Raw genomic sequence first — 23,808 nt, forward strand, 5'->3', positions numbered from 1 at the left:
TATTTTTATACCCCGCCCCATCTCCCCGAAGGGATTTGGGGCAGCTCACATGGGGCCATGCCCAATACAACAATCAGAAATCAATCACAAAGCCATAACACAATTAACCCAATAAAAACATCAACATCAATAAAAAACAATCATTAAAATGAACATGAATCATGCAATATTAAAATCAGGGGACTAAATTCATAGATCCCGGGCAAAGTGCAAAAATACCAAAATGGAGAAAGGTAATTTCACAGTTAAAATGGACAATAAAGTGCAGTGTAATAATGTCTTCCTTGGGTTTGCAATATTCCTAAACTTTGGTTGCAGAGTGAAGTCCATTCAAGCATTCGGTTTCCTTTTGGGGCGAGAGACCTGGAGATTTTGCAGCATAAATGCACAGCAGAACCATTTCTTTTTCCCAATTTGCACAAACAGCATAAATCCTACTAATGCTGGGCTTAAAATAAACCCCGCTTGCCCAGCTTTCTCTGCTTCCGAATTAGCATCTCTCCATCTTTTGCATCTGCCAGATGTCCCGTTGCAAGAGGCTGGAGGGAGATTCCAGATATAATTCAGCCCCATTTTGAGCCCCCGCAAGGCTTTCATTGCATCTCAATGAGTGCAGAAGAGCTCCCCAGATGTTTTGGGCTTAAACTTCTCTTAGGGAAGGACAGCTTAAGTTTAATTACGAAAAAGAAGAAGCAACAAATCCATTAATGCTCATTGCAGCCGTCTAAATCTTAATCATCTCTTATACCAGCTTGGGTACCCGGCCATGCCCAGGTTATTTGAAAAGAGCCTTGCTTGTTTTTTAATGTTAGGTAGTACAGTAGAGTCTCACTTATCCAACACTCGCTTATCCAACGTTCTGGATTATCCAACGCATTTTTGTAGTCAATGTTTTCAATATATCGTGATATTTTGGTGCTAAATTCATAAATACAGTAATTACTACATAGCGTTACTGCGTATTGAACTATTTTTTCTGCCAAATTTGTAGTCTAACATGATGTTTTGGTGCTTCATTTGTAAAATCATAACCTCATTTGATATTTAATAGGCTTTTTCTTAATGCCTCCTTATTATCCAACATATTCGCTTATGCAACATTTTGCCGGCCCGTTTATGTTAGATAAGTGAGACTCTACTGTATCACTTAAGGGAGCCCTCGGTGGTACAGCGTGTTAAAGCTTGTGAACTTGTGGACCGAAAAGCTGCAGGTTTGAATCCGGGTAGCGGGGTGAGCTCCTGCTGTTAGCCCAGCTTCTGCCAGCCTAGCAGTTCGCAAACATGCAAATGTGAGTAGATCAATAGGTACTGCTCTAGCGGGAAGGTCACTGCACTCCATGCAGTCATGCCAGTGGCCACATGACCTTGGAGGTGTCTATGGACCTGCAAATGTGAGTAGATCAATAGGTACCACTCCAGCTGGAAGGTAACAGTGCTCCATGCAGTCATGCCACTGGCCATGTGATCTTGGAGGTGTCTATGGACAACACCGGCTCTTCAGCTTAGAAATGGAGAGGAGCACCAAACCCTGACTCGACCGGATTTAACGTCAGGAGAAAACCTTTACCTTTATATGTGTTTATAATGTTTTCAATGGGTTGTCTTGTGTTTTAACTTGTGTTGTTGGGTTTGTCCCCATGTGAGCTTCCACGAGTCCCTTCGGGGAGATGGAGGCAAGATACAAAAATAAAGTTGTTGTTATTATTATTATTATTATTATTATTATTATTATTATTATTATTATTGGGTTGTTGTGTGTTTTCCAGGCTGTCTGGCCATGTTCCAGAAGTATTCTCTCCTGACGTTTCGTCCACATCTATGGCAGGCATCCTCACTACCTCACTAGAGCCCGGAAAACACACAACAACCTTGTGATTCCAGCCATGAAAACCTTCGACCACATATATTATTATTATTATTATTATTATTATTATTATTATTATTATTATTATTATTATTATTATTATTATTATTATTAGATATCTGCCTTGACTTTAGAGCCAGGGAGGACAACACGTTGCATTATTTCCACAATTGGAAATGTTCTGGAAAGAAAACCAAGCAGAGTACAATAGTGAATAATGTTTTGTTTATTGACCGAGCAGTTCCATTTAAAAGAAAAAGAAAAGAAAGAAAATCAATCCAAATACTTTTGGCAAAAAACAAAACCCATCCATGTAACTAATAATCCCCAGACCAGCCTCCGTGTATTATGATCCAAGCATTTGCCGGTCCCGGTTCGTATGGTCCTGTTATCATACTCCAAATGGTTGAGCATCCCTTATCCACATTTGGGGCTTTTTAAAAAAGAAATGGTTTGGAATATCTTTTGTATTTGCGGATCTGTACATAACGCAGTCTCTTGGAGCCTGGTCCCTGTTATTTTTGGAGAGGCCTTGCCTCCCTTTCCACCTGCTTGGAAAGCAACACGCCGAACCCCCTTCCTCCGTGTATACACGCACAGGGTCCAAACACACGGCTATTTACACGTCCAGAGGAGGGAGAAGCGGCTCCGGCATCGTCGTTTGGAAAACAAGGCGAGAGAGAAGAACCACGCGCACGGTTAAAAAGATAGCCCTTCCGGAAGGTATTCAATAAATAGGAAAAACTAGAAAAACAATCAATCGCTCCTGTAAAAAAGGAAGGAAGGAAAGGGGAGGAAAGACCAGCCGCTCTGTGGAAAGTGACCCACGTATCTCTCTTTGAAGTGACTAAATGGACGGCAAAGGGGAGAGAAGACAGTCTCCAAAAAGAAGGAAATGACCGGGTTTTGCATTGAGAACCAACAGAGGATGCGTCTGCACTGGCATATAATGCAGTTCGAAACTGCATTATCTAGCCACTGCAGGCACATCTCTTTGAAGTGACTAAATGGATGGCAAAGGTGAGAGGAGAGAGTCTCCAAAAAGAAGGAAATGACCAGGTTTTGCATTGAGAACCAACAGAGGATGTGTCTGCACTGGCATATAATGCAGTTCGAAACCACATTATATAGTCACTGCAAGCACATATAAAAGAGTTTGCATTGAGCTGCACGGTCTGACTCTAAGGCTGCATTACTCTGTCCCTTTGTTTCATCTAGATCAGTGTTTCTCAACCTGGGGGTCGGGACCCCTAAGAGGAGGGTCCCAAGAGGGGTTCAGAGGGGTCCCCAAAGACTAGCATTTTCTGTCGGTCATGGATTTTTGTGTGGCACGTTTGGCCCAATTTGATCCTTGGTGGCATTCAGAATACTCTCTGATTGTAGGTGACCTATAAATCCCAGCAACTACAACTCCCAAATGTCGAGGTCTATTTCTCCCAAACCGCACCAGTGTTCACATTTGGGCCTATTGAGTCTTCGTGCCAAGTTTGGTCCAGATCCATCATGGTTTAAGTCCACGGTGCTCTCTGGATGTAGGTGAACTACAACTCCCAAACTCAAGGTCTGTGCCACCAAACCCAGTATTTTCTATTGCTCACGGGAGTTCTGTGTGCCAAGTTCGGTTCAATTCCATCGTTGGAGTACAGAAGGCTCTTTGATTGTAGGTGAAGTATAAATCCCAGCAACTACAACTCCCAAATGGCAAAATCAATGCCGCCTCTCAACCCCATTTGGGCATGTTGTGCCAAATTTGGTCCAGTGGATGAAAATCCATCCTGCATATCAGATATCAACATTACGATTCATAACTTATTTCCATGATACAGCACTTTATGAAACCTGTCCCCACTGGTTTGCTTTTAATTACTCTGATTTTATCTGCTTGGATTTTAATGTATTGTCCATTATTTTATTTTGTGTATCGTTGGAATGTTTTAAGTTTTTGTCAAATATGTTGTGTCGTTTCGGGCTTGTCCCTGTTGTGAGCCGCCCCGAGTCCCTTCGGGGAGATGGGGCAGGATATAAAAATCAAGATTATTATTATTATTATAACAGGAGCAAAGTGACAGTGACGAAGTTGCAACGAAAATAATGTGATGGTTTGGGGTGAGGGGCGGTCACCACAACATGATGAACCGTATTAAGGGGTCGCGGCAGTAGGAAGGTTGAGAAGCACTGATCTAGATCCACTGACTACAGACCAGTGTGAGGTCCTTCCACATTACGCACTTATATCACTACGATTCCACTTTAACTCCCATGATTTTATCCAATGTGATCTGCAGTCCTTAGGAATTCCACTGCTGCAGCAAATACCCAATTCCAGGACTATAAAGGTTGTTGCCATGGAAGCTGAAGTGGAATCGTGGCCGTCAAATGCACAGGAGCAGTGGCTCGTCAAGATGCTGGCAACCATGTGTTTGCAACGCTCAATGTTGTTGCCGCACCGAGGGACCGTCAGTTGGTAAACATTGCAGTCCTCACTATTTCCTAACATTCATTCACATTTGGAAACTGCTTTGTGTTTGGAGAGTTTGCTAGAACAGATCTGCAGAACCCACATTTCAAAAGGGATGTTGAGGCCGTTTGCTGTGTCAATGGGACCGTCCAAACCGCTTTTAGGTTTAGTCCGAACTTTCAATGCGGTTCTGCAAGCAGATTTGGAGGCCAGGTTTCAGATTCTTAGATTACTCCATTTTAAACCTGGATTAAACCCAAAACAGATCTTGTGCTTGCAGTAATTCCAGGTACGGTAGAGTCTCACTTATCCAAGCTTCGCTTATCCAAGTTTCTGGATTATCCAAGCCATTTTTGTAGTCAATGTTTTCTATATATTGTGATATTTTGGTGCTAAATTCGTAAATACAGTAATTACAACATAACATTACTGCGTATTGAACTACTTTTCTGTCAAATTTGTTGTAAAACATGATGTTTTGGTGCTTAATTTGTAAAATCATAACCTCATTTGATGTTTAATAGGCCTTTCCTTAATCCCTCCTTATTATCCAAGATATTCGCTTATCCAAACTTCTACCGGCCCGTTTAGCTTGGATAAGTGAGACTCTACTGTATTATGAACTTTAAAGCCCTTCTCCATCATTGAAATAGGTTCTCAGCAGAATCTTTGTAAAGTTCTGATTGAAAACCAAAGCGGATTTTTTTGTTTTCTCCCCTAACTTCCATTACACTATGTAACAACATATATTTGTTCCTGGTTTGAAAGTGTTATTTCCTGTTTAATTTTCCGGTCCTTGCTTGGAAAGTATTTGTTCCGTTCCAGAAACTTTGTTTTTGTGAATGCTACAAACCAGATTGAATTGAGACTCAATGAGATATTGGTTGAAATGCAAACCCAAATGCGCTCTAGCAGGATGTCCCTCTTGCAAATAACAAAGTTTGAGCAGTTTGATCAATTTGTTTCTATGGTGGAACCAATTAGGAAAGAGTGACATTGATAACCAGGAACAACAATGGTGTTGCTTAGTGTTATTCTTGGTAAACGAATAAATAAATATCCACAAACAGAATGGGATGCATATTGGGAGAGGGAGAAAAAAAGGAAGGTAGAGGGACGGCTACAGCTTTGCTCCCACTCGGAATGGACTGCAGCTCCCATCATCCCAACCTGACTTCGGACTGCGGCTCCCACAATCCCCAACGCAGTCCAAAGAGTCCAAACGGAGAGCACGTCATACTGAGGAAAGTTGGCACACTCTCGGGTCTCCGGTTCAGAGAGTCGAAAAAACCCAACTGTCTTGCAGAATTGCAAACTTCCCAAACAACAATAAGGTTTCGTTCCTTTTTTGGATCCTCGTGCGGACGCCCCGGTTTTCCCTTTTGGCCTCAAAAAGCCCCGGTTGATGTCCGACGCCTTCTCTGCCGGGGAGATGTGTCCGGAGCCAAACCTTTCCGATTTTATCTTTTTCGAAACCAAAACAATGATTTTATTCTGGAGAATCCAAGTCCCGGCAACTGATCAGGGAAGAATTTGGTTCCATTTCGGGGAAACATGCCGTTGAGAAAAACAACCTACACCGATGCTGGACAAATCCCAGAAATGTGCATTTGCATAAGAAGAGGGAAAGTCTCTTGATATACGTACAGAATATGCCGTAAGTAATAGGATATATGTAAAATAGGGGGTCACAACATATAACGGGTCCTCTTCCCTCGTAATTTTCAGGCCACCGAGGTCCCGGTTCTCGGGTCCGGAGTGACTCCTGTGCCAACGCCGCCCCGATCCAATCCAACCGCAGCCCCAAATCCCGCAGCAAAGGCCGGAGCAGGGACCCCGAACGACAAAAGGGAACCGTCGATGCCGGCGACTCCGCGGCTGACCGCTTGCTGTGATCCCGAGTCACCGCAGGACGGGCCTCTCTCTCCTTCCGCTCAAGGAACGAAGCCTCATTGCGAAGCCGATTTGGGGTCTTTGCTGTCGCTGCTCTTTCCGCTCGGGGGAGCCTTGGGCTTCAGCAAGATGAAGCGGTTGAGGAGGTCCGTCTCCGAGCTGGCCTGGGGCCCCGGGTACGAATCCCCTGCGGAACCAGACAGAGCGGGAATAGCAATCAGCAACGGCCACAGCTCCAGGCGTCACTGCCCGGGAGTAGCGGAGGAACTCACCGCCGTAGTCGGAGGATTCGGCGATGTTCTGGGAGCCGGTGATGTGGTGCCAGTAGGCGCTGCGCGGCAGCATCGTGGTGGGCGTGCAGGGGTACGAGTAGTGCTCGGTGCCCTTGTTCAGCAGCTGCGAGAAGCAGGGAGAGGGTCAGAGCGGTGTCTCCGAGGAAAGAGGAAGGCCGGTGCCCACCGCAGCAGCCCCCAAAGGGAAGGACACCCATGGGTCAGCACTCAGCCAATGGGACCTGACCCATGTATGCTTGCCCACAATGTCCTGCCTCATGCGCAGAGGAGGAGTTGCTTAAAGCTACAGACAATGCTGTCGCTGTTGCCCGCTTTTGGTCTAAAACTATTTAGCTGCTTGTGATTCCTTTATTTCATCACTTTTATGCAATGCTTTTGACCCGGGATAAATGAATAACCTGACCCAATGGCAATGGTTGCCCTTCCGGGTGGAAATAGCGCCTTCCCAAATGGCAATGCCACATTCTCAGATGACAAGGTGGCTTTTCCAAATGGCAACGCACCTTCCCAACATGGCAATGTATCTTCCCGAAATGGCAGGAGCAACTCCTCAAAACAGCAACAGCGCCTTCCCAAATGGAAGTGCTGCCTTCCCAAAGTGTGCATCGTATCTTCCCAAATGGCAATGGTTAACTTCCCAAGAGGGAATGCCACATTCTCAAATGCCAGTGGCACCTTCCCAAAACGGCAATAGTATGTTCCCAAAAATGGCAATGGTCAACTCCTCAAAACGGCAATGGCTACCCTCCCAAATGGCCGTGCTACCTTCCCAAGATGGCAACGGCACCTTCCCAAATAGTTAACCTCCTAAATGGCAAAGCAATTCCCAAGGTTGCAATTTTACCTTCCCAAATGGCAATGGCTACCCTTCCAGATGGCAACGGTGCCATCCCAAATGGCAATGGTCAGCTCCTCAAAATGCCAATGTTGCCTTCCCAAAATGGCAATGGTCAGCTCCTCAAAATGCCAATGTTGCCTTCCCAAATGGCAATGGTACCTTCTCAGATGGCAATGGTTATCCTTCCAGATGGCAATGCAATTACCAAGGGTGCAATTTTACCTTCCCAAATGGCAATGGCTACCCTTCCAGATGGCAACGCAGTGGATTACCTTCTGGATGGCAAAAATGGCAGTGCCGCCTTCTCAAATGGCAGTGGCCCCTTCCCTAATGCCCGTGCTATCTTCCCAAACGGCAATGGCTAACCTCCCAAGGGTTCTGGGTGTGAAATGAACCACCCCGGGGGGTCTCGCTCACCCGCACGTTCTTCTCCATCTCCATGAGGACGCGCTTGTGCTGCTCGGCGATGGCCAGGGTGGCGGTGTGGACGCGCTGGTAGATCTGCTCCCCTTCCTGGGTCTGGAAGGTGTAGAGACCCTCCCCGGCGTCACACATCCTGCTGAGACGGGGAGACGGACGGACGGACAGGGAAGGGCAGTGGCATCAAGAGCGAGTGGCAGGGGATGGATGGGGCTCCTCGGCCTTATGGCTGGGAGCATTGCATTCTGTATTTGTGTCCCTGAGTGCTTTCAAGCCATCTTGGAGCACCCCATAGCGTGCATCTCTGCACTGTAGAATGGATGTAGTCTGATTCCACTTTAACTGCATTCCTTCTCTAGCGCAGGTCAGGTATGGGCAAACTTCAGCCCTGAGGTCAGTTTTGGACTTCAACTCCCACAGTCCCCCATAGCCCACCAATGAGAACCTTGAGCTCCCACCTCCAAGCCCGTGCGCCCGGGGCCTTCCTACCTGCCGGCCTCGAAGGTGAACCGCGTGGCGTCCCGGCCGTAGCGGCGCAGGGAGCAGAGGGGCCACGAGACCAGCTTGACCCGTGGGTTGTGCATGTCCCAGAGGTAGATGTTTTCGTGCGTGATCTGCAGCTTGCACTCGCCGTAGATGTCCAGGTTGGGACAGGGCAGGAGGAAGACGTTGAAGCGCTCTGCGGGAGGGAGGGAGGCGGACCGAGAAAGGAAGCGGTCAGTGCGGGAAGGGCGAGGCGGAAGGTTCCCAAGGTGAACGTGGGGAAAGCCCAGAGGCGGCTTACATTATGCCATCGCTTCTCTTGGTCTGCATGCCTCCCCATCGACCCTGTTTCCCCCAAAATAAGACCTAGCCTGAATTTATTTATTTATTTATTTAGTCACGTCAGAAGTAAACCAAGGGTACAAGTTGTAATGTATTTGCAAACACAAACAAAGTTAAAAGAACTTGGTATGATATTCAATGCTGGCCACTTGGAGTAAGGCCTCTGGTGTTGCTGTGGGAAGGGCCTCCATGGTGCACATGGAAGGGCTCAGGCTGCGTTGTAGTCAGTGGTCTGTGGTCTGCTCTTCTCCACATTCACATGTCGTGGACTCCACTTTGTGGCCCCATTTCCTAAGGTTGCTCTAGCACCATGAGATGTAGAGTCTCTGGCAAATTGGAATAATAGTTTCATCTATGCTGACAATAGTGCCATCACCACCCAATAGCTTCCTAAGATCTACAGAGATACTTGGAAAAACACCTCAGCAAGCGAGAGTCCAAAAGTGGCAGGCTAAAACCCGGAACCTCAATCAGTGGCTGAGACCAGATGAGAGACTCTCTCCTGGGTGCACAGAAGACGGAGCCACTTGGAAGGGGCTGAACAGACTGTGTTCTGGGATTATGAGATGCAAAACCAGCCCTAGGAAATGGGGCCACGGAGTGGAGACCACGACATGCGAGTGTGGAGAAGAGCAAACCACAGGCCATGGAATACAATGCAGCCTGAGCCCTGCCACATGCACAAGGGAGGACCTCATAGCAACACCAAGTAGCCAGATTCTCGTCAAAGGACATTTACTATCATGCCAAGTTTTTAAAACTTTGTTTATGTTTGCAAATACATTGCAACTTGTACCCTTGTTTTGCTTCTGACACGATAAATAAACAACCATTCCTTGCAATGGGAGGCCCTTCCGGAAGTGTTTCTTCCCTCCGCACAATCCCTTCTTGCAGGGCAAATTAAAGCTCCCGCCGCCCGCTGCTCACCGGTCTGCTCGCACTGCACCCCGGGCGCCAGCAAGTCCGGTTCTCCGAGGCTGATGTCGTTGAGCCGGGCGCCCAGGCACTCCACCGACAGCGTCTTGTACCACTCCTCCGCTTCCAGCTCTGCAACATCCGGACAGCGCCGGGCGTTAGGAACACACCGGCTCTAAGCAAGAATGCATGCGAGGCTCCCGAGGCAAATGAGGAATGCGGACGGCCTCCCTGGAGCCCTGAGAGGACTTTGGCCACTTCCCAGGCATCCCAACACCAGTAGTCCCCACATTAGGAACAAGATGGGCTCTGCAGGTTTGTTCTTAAGTTGCATTGACATGTCAAGTGTGGGCGGCAGTTGCTCCAGCACTTACCGGACTCGCAGGTGAACGTCCGGGCCGAGTCGTCGGTGAAAACGATGGCCACGGCTTGCCGCTTGGTCTCCTTGGGCAGCCGCGTGATGCACTTGACGTTGCTGATCTCCGTGACCTGCCAAGAAGCCAGAGGTTCTGTCGCTGGATTCATTCCAAACTTCAAAGAAAGTCTGCCAAACTCTGAGCCTAGCACTGACACTGACATAATATTAATATCATGAGCTTCCCCATGACATCTGATGTGTGCCGGTGGGTGTTATTATTATTATTATTATTATTATTATTATTATTATTATTATTATTATTATTCTGGGACCCTAAGCTGAGTCTGAGAGAGGAGTGCTTCCCCATGACATCTGATGTGTGCCAGTGGTGTTAATATTTTATTATTATTATTATTATTATTATTATTATTATTATTATTATTATTATTATTATTATTATTATTATGGGACCCTAAGCTGAGTCTGAGAGAGGAGTGATTCCCCGTGACATCTGATGTGTGCCAGTGGGTGTTAATATTAATATTATTATTATTAATAATTATTATTATTCTGGGACCCTAAGCTGAGTCTGAGAGGGGAGTGCTTCCCCATGACATCTGATGTGTGCCAGTGGGTGTTAATATTATTATTATTATTATTATTAATATTAATAATATTAATAACAATAGTTATTCTGGGACCCTAAGCTGAGTCTGAGAGAGGAGTGCTTCCCCATGACATCTGATGTGTGCCAATGGGTGTTAATATTATTGTTATTATTATTATTAATATTATTAATATTAATAACAATAGTTATTCTGGGACCCTAAGCTGAGTCTGAGAGAGGTCTGCTTCCCCATGACAGCTGATGTGGACCAATGGGTGTTAATATTATTGTTATTATTATTATTAATATTATTAATATTAATAACAATAGTTATTCTGGGACCCTAAGCTGAGTCTGAGAGAGGTCTGCTTCCCCATTACATCTGATGTGTGCCAATGGGAGTTAATAATAATAATAATAATAATAATAATAATAATAATAATATTCTGGGAAAGACCCAAACATTTTAAAAGTTGGTGGGCTAAAAGGGGTTGAAATGCCCTTCGTGTGTGGCGATTTTCACAAAATGAAACTACACAAAACAAACAGTAATTCCACATGAATGCACACCACTACCTCAATTTGTGTTAGATAGGTACCATTATCGCGCAAGCCTATACAGAGCCCAGAATGCCGTATCATGGAGCCCCGGCTGCTAATGTGATCCTGAAGTGCTCCGATGTGTGGTGTGGATGGGTTCCCACCAGCTCCAGAAACGGAGGCGAGGCCCGTGTTGCGCAGCGATGGGCTTTGCGACCGACCCGGTTGCGCAGCTCCGAAGGCAGAGCAAAAGGCAATCATAAAACGGGGTTATTTCCCAGCACAACGGCTCCCTGGGGCCCAGATGTTGTTCTTCCTTCCAATATGTTGTGTCGCACAACGGTGCCCCGGGGAGGCATCGAGGGATAAGAGCGGGAACATTTGCCGGAGTGACAAAATGTTGCAGAGCGTTGCACAGAGGAGACGATCGCAGAGAGGTTATTGCTTCGCAACGTTTCCAAAAAGAGCTTCTTTGCAGCAGACGGGACTGGGATCCACGACTGGAAGACGTCAGCTTTTGGGGAGACGAGGGTTTCCCGAAGCCCTTCAAGCAGCCAGAGACTTGGAAGACGCAGGATTCAGATTCTCCCATGCTCTGACCATTTGGACCAGGGGTCCCCAAACTAAGGCCCGGGGGCCGGATGCGGCCCTCCGAGGTCATTGACCCGGCCCCCGCCCTCAGTTTTATAATATAATCTACTAGCTGTGCCCGGCCACGCGTTGCTGTGGCAAAGTCTGGTGGCATGGGAAATAAAGTATTGAGGATTTGGTAGTAGTTAAGGTCAAGGGTCAAGGTGCCGGCCTGTTTTTGTTGGATAAGTGAGACTCTACTGTATATGTATAATCTTATATTATCTGCTTAGAACTGGATTATATGAGGCCCCTTCTACACAGCTGTATAAAATGCACACTGAAGTGGATTATGTGGCAGTGTGGAGTCAAGATAATGCAGTTCAAAGCAGGTAATATAAGATTCTAAATGGGTTATATAGCTGTGTGGAAGGGCCTTGAGTCTACACTGCCATATAATCCAGTGCAAATCTGATAATCAGTATTTATAGGCAGTGTGGAAGAGGCCTAAGTGAGGCCTAACTCTGCCTGTCCCCTGGGCTGAGTGGGTTGCTAGGAGACCAAGTGGGCGGAGCTTAGCCTTCTAACTGGCAGCAATTGGATAGAAACAATTATTCCTCTCCCTCTAATTAGGACTTTATTTTTCTTTTCTTTTTGTTGTATGAACATAGAGGCATGGATGAGGGGTTGTGCTGCCAAGTTTAGTGTTTCTGGGATGTGTAGTTTTGTTGTTTTGTCCTAGGCCGAAATTTCATTACCCTTTTATATATATAGATTGTATATACATATAATATTGATAATAATATTATAATGTAATACAATATAACACTAATAATAATACCATATAATAATATTAGTTATATATTCTATATTACATATACTATTACTAATAATATTACAGTATAATGGTATAGTTCAATAAAGTAATATATAATGCTAATATTGTGCTATGCTAATAATATAATATATTGTATGTACGTATAATGTGTAAGCCACTCTGAGTGGGGTGAGAAGGGTGTGATACAAATGTAGTAAATAAATGCAGTAAATAAATAAATACATTTTAGACTTAGGCTCGCCCAAAGTCTGAAATGACTTGAAGGCACACAACAACAACAACAACAACAACAACAACAACAACAACAACAACAACAACAACAACCCTAATTAACTTGACTATCTCATTGGCCAGAAGCAGAAGCACACTTCCCACTGAAATCCTGATAAATGTATGTTGGTTAAAATTATTTTTATTTTTAAATATTGTATTGTTCTTTCGTTGTTGTTGTTGTTGTTGTTGTTGTTGTTGTTTTTGCACTACAAATAAGACATGTGCCCTTGGCTTAAAATGTTTGAGGACCCCTGATTTAGACCAAGCATGGCCAAAGTCCAGCCCAGGGGCCAATTGCAGCCCTTGTGCAAATTTCAATTGGCCTCTGTCATAAAAACAACAACAATAAAATCAACAAGGGATGTTTCGATTCTGACATTTTTGGCACGGGCCATGCATGAATATCGAATATCTCATTGTAAGTATGAAGCTGACAAATTTCTTATGACTTACGACAACTTTCCAGCAGCAGTTGAGTGCGCACATGCACCTACGCAGATAAATTATAGATGATTACTCAGATCCTGCTTTTTCCTCTGTTAAAATGGACTTAAAGATTTACTTGTGATCAGCGTGAAAATGCCGAAAAGACGTCACGTTTTCTGGAAAATCTGGGGTTTTTCCAAACCCGGTGGGTCAGAAAAATCCAAATTACTGTATTTACAAATTTAGCACCAAGAATCACAATGTATTGAAAACATCGACTACAAAAGCATGGACTACACTAAAAGGGAGACTGCGTTGGATAATACAGAATGTTGGATAAGCGAAGGTTGGATAAGCAAGACTCTATATATCTGTGGAATAATGTGCAGGGTGGGAGAAAGAACCCTTGTCTATTTGATGTGGATGTTGCATGTAGCAAACTTGGCGAGCATTGAGTAGCCTTCCAGCTGCAAAGCTAATCAGTGAGGGTATCTGCATGAAGGTAGGTTGGCTGGCTGTTGTTGCCTGGAGGCGCCCTCTGCTTGGGTGGTGTTAGCAGGCACCAGATTGCTTATTGACTGCAGTTCTCCTGTTTCGCAAGCGTGGCTGGTGGGGATTTTTCTGACCTGCTGGGTTTGGAAAAACCTCATTTTCCAGAAAACGTGATTATCTTCCAATTCTGAAAATCTTCCAGAATTTGGATTTTTCTGACATTCATTTGCATGTAATGTTTGTGGTTTGAGAAATGTCAGGCCGAAGGGTTGTCCCTCCGCCCTCTCGTTTTGACCTCACCAAATCTTTGCGTTTGCAAAACGCTTGGCCACCCTGACTGAGCTCACGGAGGAGGGACACTCACCTTTGGGCATCCGCGCAAGCAGACCGACTTCTCGTCCGGGTATTTCTCCAGCCGTTGAGGCCCTTTGCTGGACGATTTCCGGAACACCAGCCAACAACGTCGGTAGATCTGGAAGAAAGAGAAGCAAGAAAGACATGGCTGTTGATTCAGCTCAGGGAGCCCCAAAAACTACAGACCCTTATACGAGGGTTGAATGAAAAGTAATGCCTCCACCTTCGTTACTTGGGTTTGGATGGGAATATTTTAACAAATCAAACGCAGAAATAATCCTTAGAACGTGCTCTTTAACTCCCACTATTCACTTTTCCACACAATCACCAGACAATCAGATAAATTTCTGCCAACGATGAACAAGTTTTCTGAAGCCGCCACGGAAGAAGTCAACACTCTGTTTCCGCAACCGGCGTCTCGCAGTTCTCTCAACATCCAAGAGCCAAGCAAAGCAATTATGTGACCCACATGTTCTTGTGAAATGCCAATTATGCTTGAAATTTCTCTCTGAGTGATACGGCAATCGTCCTGAATCAATCTGCCAACCTTTTGCTTGTGAAACTCGGTCACAGGACATCCAACTCATTTGTCCCATAAGTCAGATGTTCCCACCTCAATGTCTTTAAACTTACTCACCCAACAACACACAGGACTCACATCAACACAATCACCATAAACAGCTTGCATTCTCTGAGGAATCTCCTTTGCGCAGGGTTCCCTACTTTGCACTTTAACAACACAACCGCTCAATGCTAAGGCTTCCTGCCAAATGGAACTGTAGAGGAGAGTCTACTGGACAAGCCAGGACCTGATGCAGACCAGGACTGCCATCTGCTGAGGAGTTATGAAGGTGGAGGCATTACTTTTCATTCAACCCTCGTATGATCCTTATTTGTTATTTATTTACGTCATTTCTATCCTGCCTTTCTCACCCGAAGGGACTCAAGGCTGGCGTTTACAGATCTGGCAAAAATTCAATGCCAATAAAAATGACAACACAATAACACATAAAACAGTTAAGAAACAATTTACATTAAGCATTAAAACACATGGAACGATATACGAAACTTAAAAGATATAGTTCCATTCATCCAAAAACCTTGAGCATAATCCATGAACCAGACCGTGTTGAAGCCGTAAAAGCTGGTTCGTTAAACACTTGTGCCCATAGCAACGCCTTTTGTGTTTTTCTCAAACCCAGAAGGGATGGAGCCTGACGGATGTCACCGGGGAGGGAGTTCCACAGCGGAGGAGCCACCACCGAGAAGGCCCCGTCCCTCGTCCCCACCAGCCACGCTTGCAAAACAGGGGCACTCCAGACAACAAGCAATCTGGTGCCTGCTAACACCTCCCAAGCAGAGGGCGCCTCCAGGCAACAACAGCCAGTCAACCTTCATGCAGATAGCCTCATTGATTAGCTTTGCAGCTGGAAGGCTATTTAATGCTTGGCAAGGTTGCTACATGCAACATCCACATCAAATAGACAAGGGCTCTTTCTCCCACCTTGGACATTATTCCACACACACACACACACACACACACACATATATATAGACTAGCTGTGCCCGGCCACGTGTTGCTGTGGCGAAGTCTGGTGGTCTGGGAAATAAAGTATTGAGGAACTGGTGGTAGTTAAGGTCAAGGCTAAAGGTTTTCTCCTGACATTAAGTCCAGTCGTGTCTGACTGCACACTGAAGTGGATTATATGGCAGTGTGGAGTCAAGATAATCCAGTTCAAAGCAGATAATATAAGATTATAAATGGGTTATATAGCTGTGTGGAAGGGCCTTGAATCTACACTGCCATATAATCCAGTTCAAATCAGATAATCTGTATTTTATAGGCCTAAGTGAGGCCTAACTCTGCCTGTCCCCTGGGCTGAGTGGGTTGCTAGGAGACCAAGTGGGCGGAGCTTAGCCTTCTAACTGGCAGCCATTGGATAGAAACAATTATTCCTCTCCCTGTAATTAGGACTTTATTTTTCTTTTCTTTTTGTTGTATCAACCTAGAGGCGTGGATGATGGGTTGTGTTGTCAAATTTCGAGGTTGGGGGGCCTGTAGTTTTGTTGTTTTGTGGGTGGCCGTGATGCCATCACTCTTTTATATATATAGAAGATAGAAGAGCAGGGTGTCTAAATACCGGGGAGGCGAGAGGCCCGCAGCCTTGGCCTGGGCATAATGCTCGCCTGGGTGACCGGAGAGAGAGGCCTTTGCTGACCGGGCCATTTCCCAGCTCCGGCCCTTTGCTGAGCCAGCTGCCTTCTCCTCCCTGGACATTGCATTTCCCTTTATTTCCCCCTTGGTCCCTCCGTCCCAGATTAGTGAGTCTGCATGCCACACACACATATACATGCACAGGCCGAGCATCCCTTAGGGCGCATTAAAAATCCAACATTGTCTGCATGCGTCGGGTTCTGGATGTTGGTAAACTACAACTCCCATAAAACCCTCCAAAGACCTCCTTCTGTGTATATCAATAAACACATACACTAAATACAGTATATACACAGTAAGTATATATATGTATGTGTATATATATACACACACACACACACACACACTGTATATACACAGTATGTGTGTATACATATATATACACATATACACACACATGTTATAGTGATGAATTGGGTCCTACTAGGGATGCTCATTAATGGAACTATTTTCTATCTGTGTATATCAATAAACACATACACTAAATACAGTATATACACAGTAAGTATATATGGTACATATATATACATACACAAACGTACATATGTTGTATATACATAATGTGTATATAAACATACATACATACATATACAATACACATAGTATATACACAGTAAGTATATGTGGTACATATATATACATACACACACGTACATATGTTGAATATACACAGTATGTGTGTGTATAAACATACATACATGCATACATATATACATATACACAGAGTATATACAAAGTATATGTGGTACATATATATACATACACATACATATACTGTATATACACAGTATGTGTGTATATAAACATACATACATATACATATACATACAGTATATATACAGTAAGTATATTTGGTACATATATATATATATATATATACACACATACACACATACATATGCTGTATATACACAATACGTGTGTATATAAACATACATACATACATATACATATACACACAGTATATACACAGTAGGTATATGTGTGTGTTTATATTATCTTATATTATATTATTATAGAGATGAATTGGGTCCTACTAGGGATGCTTATTATATTGTCTATTTGTTTTCCTATATATCTTTCTATATATCTGTGCATATTTATGCACACATACACGGTATGTCTGTGTATATATATTATTATATTATATTATATTATATTATATTATATTATATTATATCATAGAGATGAATTGGGTCCTTTTAGGGATGCTTATTAATTGGCCTATTTTCGATTTGTTTTTCTATCTATCTATCTATCTATCTATCTATCTATCTATCTATCTATCTATCTATTTGCTGTGTCTGTCTGTCTGTCTGTCTGTCTGTCTGTCTGTCTGTCTGTCTATCTATCTATCTATCTATCTATCTCCATCTATTCAAGAAGGAATTGTGAATTTCTGTGTGGCACAACCTCCAAACCATCAGCTGCAAGGTAAAAAAAAATAGTGAATTGAGAAAGAATAACATTCATTATCGTAGTGAAGATGCTCTTGTTGGAAACCGGGATGGATAGGAGAACGAACTCCCTGCAAAGGCTGTTCTGACAAGAAGCCAATCCGTGCGCTGTTTCTGGGGTCCGGGGCCAGATCCTGCCATTGATCGGAAAGCAGAGAGAGCTGGGTCTGGGGTTTGGGGAATCCAGCCGGCCCAATGCAGACACCATATCCACGAGAAAAAGCATACATTCCAGCCAACTATTTCCCAAATAGATATGCAACTGGAAGAGGCAATTTAGCAACCCGCCCCTTGCAAACAACCAATGCAAGAGTTGTTGTTATTATTATTATTGACAAGAAGACACAGTATGACACAGCAAACGAGATCTATACGCTGGATTTCATATCACAAAATCACAAGTCAAACACTTCCCAAGTGTTTAGGACTGTGTGTTGTTGTTGTTATTATTATTATTATCATTATTATTTCCTCCAACAGACGAGAGTTCTTTCTTTCTCCCACCCTGGACATCATTCCACAGATTTATGTATATGAATGTGTGTGTGTGTGTGTGTATCTCCCCACTGGCCTAGTTTGCAAAAGACCTCACAACCTCTGATGTGGGCGAAATGTCAGGAGAGAATGCTCCTGGAACACAAAGATTCTACCTGAACATGTGGAAGAACTTCCTCACTGTGAGAGCTGTTCAGCAGTGGAACTCTCTGCAATCCCATCCTATCCGAGGCCAGAGATGAAACCTCTCGCTAGACTTGCATGCGCTGCAAAAGCATCCAAAACCAGGTGTGATACTGGTATGTATTGTAATGTGATTGTATTCTATGATGCTCACTGCGCTCGTCCCCACGTAAACCGCTCCGAGTCCCCTTGGGGAGATGGAGGCGGGGTACAAAAATATTATTATTATTATTGTTATTAGCAAGCATAATATATACACATCCATCAGATACACTTAGAGACAAAGCTAATAAAATACACGCCAAGACAGTGTGGTTCTAGATCCGCTGAACCCATTCGGGTACAAAAATAAAATAACTATTATTATTATTATTATTATTATTAAAACCAAGCATAATATAAACAAATCCATCAGATACACTTAGAGACAAAGCTAATAACAGTGCGAAACAGTGCGGTTCCAAATCCGCCGCTCCGAGTTCCCTTGGGGAGATGGAGGCAGGGTACAATAATAATAATAATAATAATAATAATAATAATAATAATAATAATAATAATAATGGCCAAGCATAATATATACACATCCATCCAATACTTTGAAGAGACAAGGATAATAAAATACACCTCAAGACCGTGTGGTTCCAGATCGGCCGCTCCGAGTTCCCTTGGGGAGATGGAGGCAAGGTACAATAATAATAATAATAATAATAATAATAATAATAATAATAATAATAAGCCCTAGACATTTGAGAAGGGTCCGGCGTGTGATCCAGCACAACAGCCAGCAGAATGTCTGCTGTAGACTCATCTTGTTGTGTTTATAATAATTATAATTATAATTATTAAAGCCAAGCATAATATATACAAATCCATCCAATACATTGAAGAGGCAAGGCTAATAAAATACACCTTGAGACCGTGCCGTTCCAGATCGGCTGCTCCGAGTCCCCTTGGGGAGATGGAGGCGGGGTACAAAAATAGTTATTATTATTATTATTATTATTATTATTATTATTATTATTATTATTATTAAAGCCAAGCATAATATATACAAATCCATCTGATACATTGAAGAGACAAAGCTAATAAAATATCAGTCAAAACGGTGCAATTCCAGATCCGCTGCTCCGAGTCCCCTTGGGGAGATGGAGGCGGGGTACAAAAATATTTATTATTAATATTATTATTATTATTAAACTAAGCATAATATATACAAATCCATTAGATACACTTAGAGACAAGGCTAATAAAATGCACATTGAGAGAGTGCGGTTCCAGATCCGCCGAACCCGTTCTCGTCTTCCAAATTAATAATAATAATAATAATAATAATAATAATAATAATAATAATAATAATATATCACACAGTCCTAGACACTTGGGAAGTGTTCGACTTGTGAATTTGTGACATGAAATCCAGCATGTCTATCTTGTTTGCTGTGTCATATAATAATAATAATAACAACAACAACAATAATAATAATAATAATAATAATAATAATAATAATAATAATACATCACACAGTCCTAGACACTTGGGAAGTGTTTGACTTGTGATTTTGTGATACGAAATCCAGCATGTCTATCTTGTTTGCTGTGTCATAATAAGATAATAATAATAATAATAATAATAATAATAATACTAATACTGAAATACTGAGGGAATGACACTCCTGACCCTTGGCTGGACCTTTGCGAGGATGGAGAGGAGCATTCCCGCACAGGGAGGCTCACCTGCCCACATCTCAACAAAGGCTGGACCACATCCCTGCGCATCATGCTCCTCCTGCTTTAAGGCTGGTGTACTCACTCACCCCCAGCTTCCTGCTCTTCATCTTCACGTAGCCCTGCTTGACAATGTCGTTGAAATTCGTAGCCATGGCTTGGCCACCAGAGCCGGATCCGTCTTCACCGCCCTCCTCGGGGACCACCGCCTTGAATCTCTCTTTCTCTTCTTTCCTCCTTCACCTGCTCTCAGGCATCCCCGGCTCTCCTCTTGCTCAGCATCATCCTTCTCTTGGAAGCCACGGCATCATCATCATCATCACCTTCCTCTTCTTTCCTGGGGAAGGAGAACGGCACAGGCAGGAGACATGGGGACATCTTTCTTTTTTCCCTCTCCTCCTTCCACCCTTTTCCCCCCTCCTTCCTTCCGTCCTTCCTTCCTTCCCATTGCCTCTCCCCACCCACCCGATCCCGGCAAAACCATTCAGAGGCTTGGGAGGGGGGTCTCCTTGCCCAAGAAGGGCAAGCAAAGAATGGAACCGCCCAGGGTTTTCACCCACCGGGCATTCCCAAGCTGGGGTTCCTTATGACTGCAATAATAATAATAATAATAATAATAATAATAATAATAATAATTTAAAATGGTCTGGAAGGAAATCCTAAATATTGCCAACCTAGTTGGCGAGGAAGAATGATATAATATCCAATAATAAATAAATAAATAAATAAATAAATAATAAGCAAAGTGAAGAACCTGCTTTGATTGAAGTCAAAAATCAGAAACTCCTCAAAGCACAGCAGACAAAAAAATCAGTACAAGAAAACCGCACTACAAACTAGAGCTGACAGCTGGCACAACAAAACATTGCATGGGAAGTTCCTTGACAAAATTGAAGGGAAAGCTGATGAGGAGAAGACCTGGCTCTGGCTCACGAATGGGACCCTGAAGAAGGAGACAGAAGGCCTAATCCTTGCAGCCCAGGAGCAAGACATCAGGACAAAGGCCATTAATAATAATAATAATAATAATAATAATAATAATAATAATAATAATAGAAGACCTGGCTCTGGCTCACGAATGGGACCCTGAAGAAGGAGACAGAAGGCCTGATCCTTGCAGCCCAGGAACAAGACATCAGGACAAAGGCAATTAATAATAATAATAATAATAATAATAATAATAATAGAAGACCTGGCTCTGGCTCACGAATGGGACCCTGAAGAAGGAGACAGAAGGCCTGATCCTTGCAGCCCAGGAGCAAGACATCAGGACAAAGGCAATTAATAATAATAATAATAATAATAATAATAATAATAATAATAATAATAGAAGAAGACCTGGCTCTGGCTCACGAATGGGACCCTGAAGGAGGAGACAGAAGGCCTGATCCTTGCAGCCCAGGAGTAAGCCATCAGAACAAAGGCAATTAATAATAATAATAATAATAATAATAATAATAAAAGACCTGGCTCTGGCTCACGAACGGGACCCTGAAGAAGGAGACAGAAGGCCTGATCCTTGCAGCCCAGGAGCAAGACATCAGGACAAAGGCAATTAATAATAATAATAATAATAATAATAATAATAATAATAATAATAGAAGAAGACCTGGCTCTGGCTCACGAATGGGACCCTGAAGGAGGAGACAGAAGGCCTGATCCTTGCAGCCCAGGAGCAAGACATCAGGACAAAGGCAATTAAGGCCAAGATCGAAAAATCAGCTGATGACCCAAAATGCAGACTGTGCAAGGAAACTGACGAAACCATGGATCATATCCTCAGCTGCTGTAAGAAAATTGCACAGACAGACTACAAACAGAAGCACAACTATGTGGTCCAAATGATTAATTGGAACTTATGCCTCAAGTACCACCTCCCAGCAGAAAAGAACTGGTGGGATCACAAACCAGCAAAGATCGTGGAAAATGAACATGCAAAGATACTGCGGGACTTCCGAATCCAGACTGACAAAGTTCTGGAACACAACACACCAGACATCACAGTTGTGGAAAAGAAAAAGGTTTGGATCATTGATGTCACCATCCCCAGGTGACAGTCACATTGACAAAAAACAACAGGAAAAACTCAGCCGCTCTCAGGACCTCAAGATTGAACTTCAAAGACTCTGGCAGAAACCAGTGCAGGTGGTCCCGGTGGTGATGGGCACACTGGGTGCCGTGCCAAAGGATCTCAGCCGGCATTTGGAAACAATAGACATTGACAAAATCACGATCTGCCAACTGCAAAAGGCCACCCTACTGGGATCTGCACGCGTCATCCGAAAATTCATCACACAGTCCTAGACACTTGGGAAGTGTTCGACTTGTGGTTTTGTGATATGAAATCCAGCATATCTATCTTGTTTGCAGTGTATAAAATAATAGCTGCCTATTAATTATTAAATAATAATAATAATAGCTGCCTATTAATTATTAAATAATAATAATAATAATAATAATAATAATAATAATAATAATAATAATAGATGATTACAGATGCCCTGAAACGTGGGATGATAACATCAACAACAGCAGCAACAACAACAACTCTTCTGGACCAAGGGTTCATCTACACTGTACAGTATTGTCCCACTTTATATGCCTGTCTCAACAGCTATGGCATCATGGGAATTGCAGTTTTACAAAACCAAAGAATGCTGGTGCACCACCAAACTACAAACCCTAGGATCCCATTGCACTTAACGTGGTGTCAAACTGCATCAATTCGACAGTGCAGACGCACCCTGAACAAGTGTCCAACCACCAGGCCGCCCGTGGCATTCAGGAGACGGGAACCGATGCCAGCTCCACTCTTCTTGATCTCCCACTTTTTGGGGAAGGGGAGAAGGAGGCGAGGGGCGGGACATTGGTCCCCGTGGCAACCCATTCCCCTCCTCCACTCGTTACTCTGACAGCATTAATTACCAAACCAGAGTCCTGGCTTCCTTAATGAGGAACAGATGAGCACAGCCAGCTTGGCACAAACACAAGCAACGGCATCCTTCACTATTTCGTTCTCATGAGCCAGGAGGAATCATGCACTCCAGTTCCCATGAGGCATGCCCATCCCCAACAATGACGCAATACTCCGATGCTTGTTGCAATGCACTCCAATTCCCATCATACACTCCCATCCCCAACAACAATGCAATAGTCTGATGCTTATTGCAATGCGATTGCAAGATGTACAGATGTGCAAGAGGTGCGATTGCAAGATGCAGCTGCACGCATTTTATTCATCTACATATTGCATCCTGCCATTCTCCACGCAAGATGTAGCCGCACGTGTATATTCAGCTACATATTGCATCTTGCCATGCATGTTTTTCTGATATCTTTACCTTTTGCCTTCCTTAGAATATGAGATTTAGAACGTTAGTTTGCTCCAAGAACTTTCCTATCCAGAATGTATTTTCTTTCACTTCCATAAATACTTTTGAACTTCTATTTTTGGCTCTGCAATCCTGTGCCGTGCTGAGCAAGAGAGGCTTCTCCCAGGTCACCACACGTAAGTTTCTGCTGGTTGTGACGTGTGCTTCTGGCACTCTGCTAGATTTTGGGTGGATTCACCCCAAGAGAGGGTTATTTTTCGAGTCTACATCCCCAACATTTCGGAAAGGTCTGCTCAGAGGGGACGGGGAGGCCTTTTTTCGATTTGCAGGCATGGCGGGCACTTTTCCAAAACGGCCGTGCCTGCTCTGGGCCCCACACGGCGCATGCATGCATGCACGGGAAGCCAAGGCCGGGCTTGTGGCTGGAAACTTGCCCA

At 43.7% G+C, this 23,808-nt stretch overlaps 1 protein-coding gene across 5 annotated transcripts in view; it reads right to left on the bottom strand.

Annotated features, from left to right (window-relative positions):
• Nucleotides 1–2,072: 2,072 nt before the first annotated feature.
• dok4 (docking protein 4) overlaps nt 2,073–23,808 on the bottom strand; it is a 28,801-nt gene continuing 7,065 nt past the window's right edge. Inside the window, exons 1-8 of one of the 5 annotated variants that reach the window (XM_003228598.4) lie at nt 20,129–20,498; nt 13,975–14,082; nt 9,881–9,995; nt 9,519–9,638; nt 8,256–8,445; nt 7,764–7,902; nt 6,488–6,611; nt 2,073–6,402 (exon numbers count right to left, since the gene is read on the bottom strand). In XM_003228598.4, the coding sequence (XP_003228646.1) occupies nt 6,272–6,402; nt 6,488–6,611; nt 7,764–7,902; nt 8,256–8,445; nt 9,519–9,638; nt 9,881–9,995; nt 13,975–14,082; nt 20,129–20,194 (993 nt within the window). In that variant the 5' untranslated portion in view covers nt 20,195–20,498 and the 3' untranslated portion in view covers nt 2,073–6,271. Of the gene's footprint in view, nt 6,612–7,763; nt 7,906–8,255; nt 8,446–9,518; nt 9,639–9,880; nt 9,996–13,974; nt 14,083–20,128; nt 20,501–23,808 lie in introns of those variants that run through there. The other 4 variants (XM_008122318.3, XM_062961725.1, XM_008122317.3 and 1 more) reach the window with 4 other exon arrangements.

Source organism: Anolis carolinensis, unplaced genomic scaffold (genome assembly GCF_035594765.1).
Source record: "Anolis carolinensis isolate JA03-04 unplaced genomic scaffold, rAnoCar3.1.pri scaffold_9, whole genome shotgun sequence".
Classification (NCBI taxonomy): domain Eukaryota; kingdom Metazoa; phylum Chordata; class Lepidosauria; order Squamata; family Dactyloidae; genus Anolis; species Anolis carolinensis.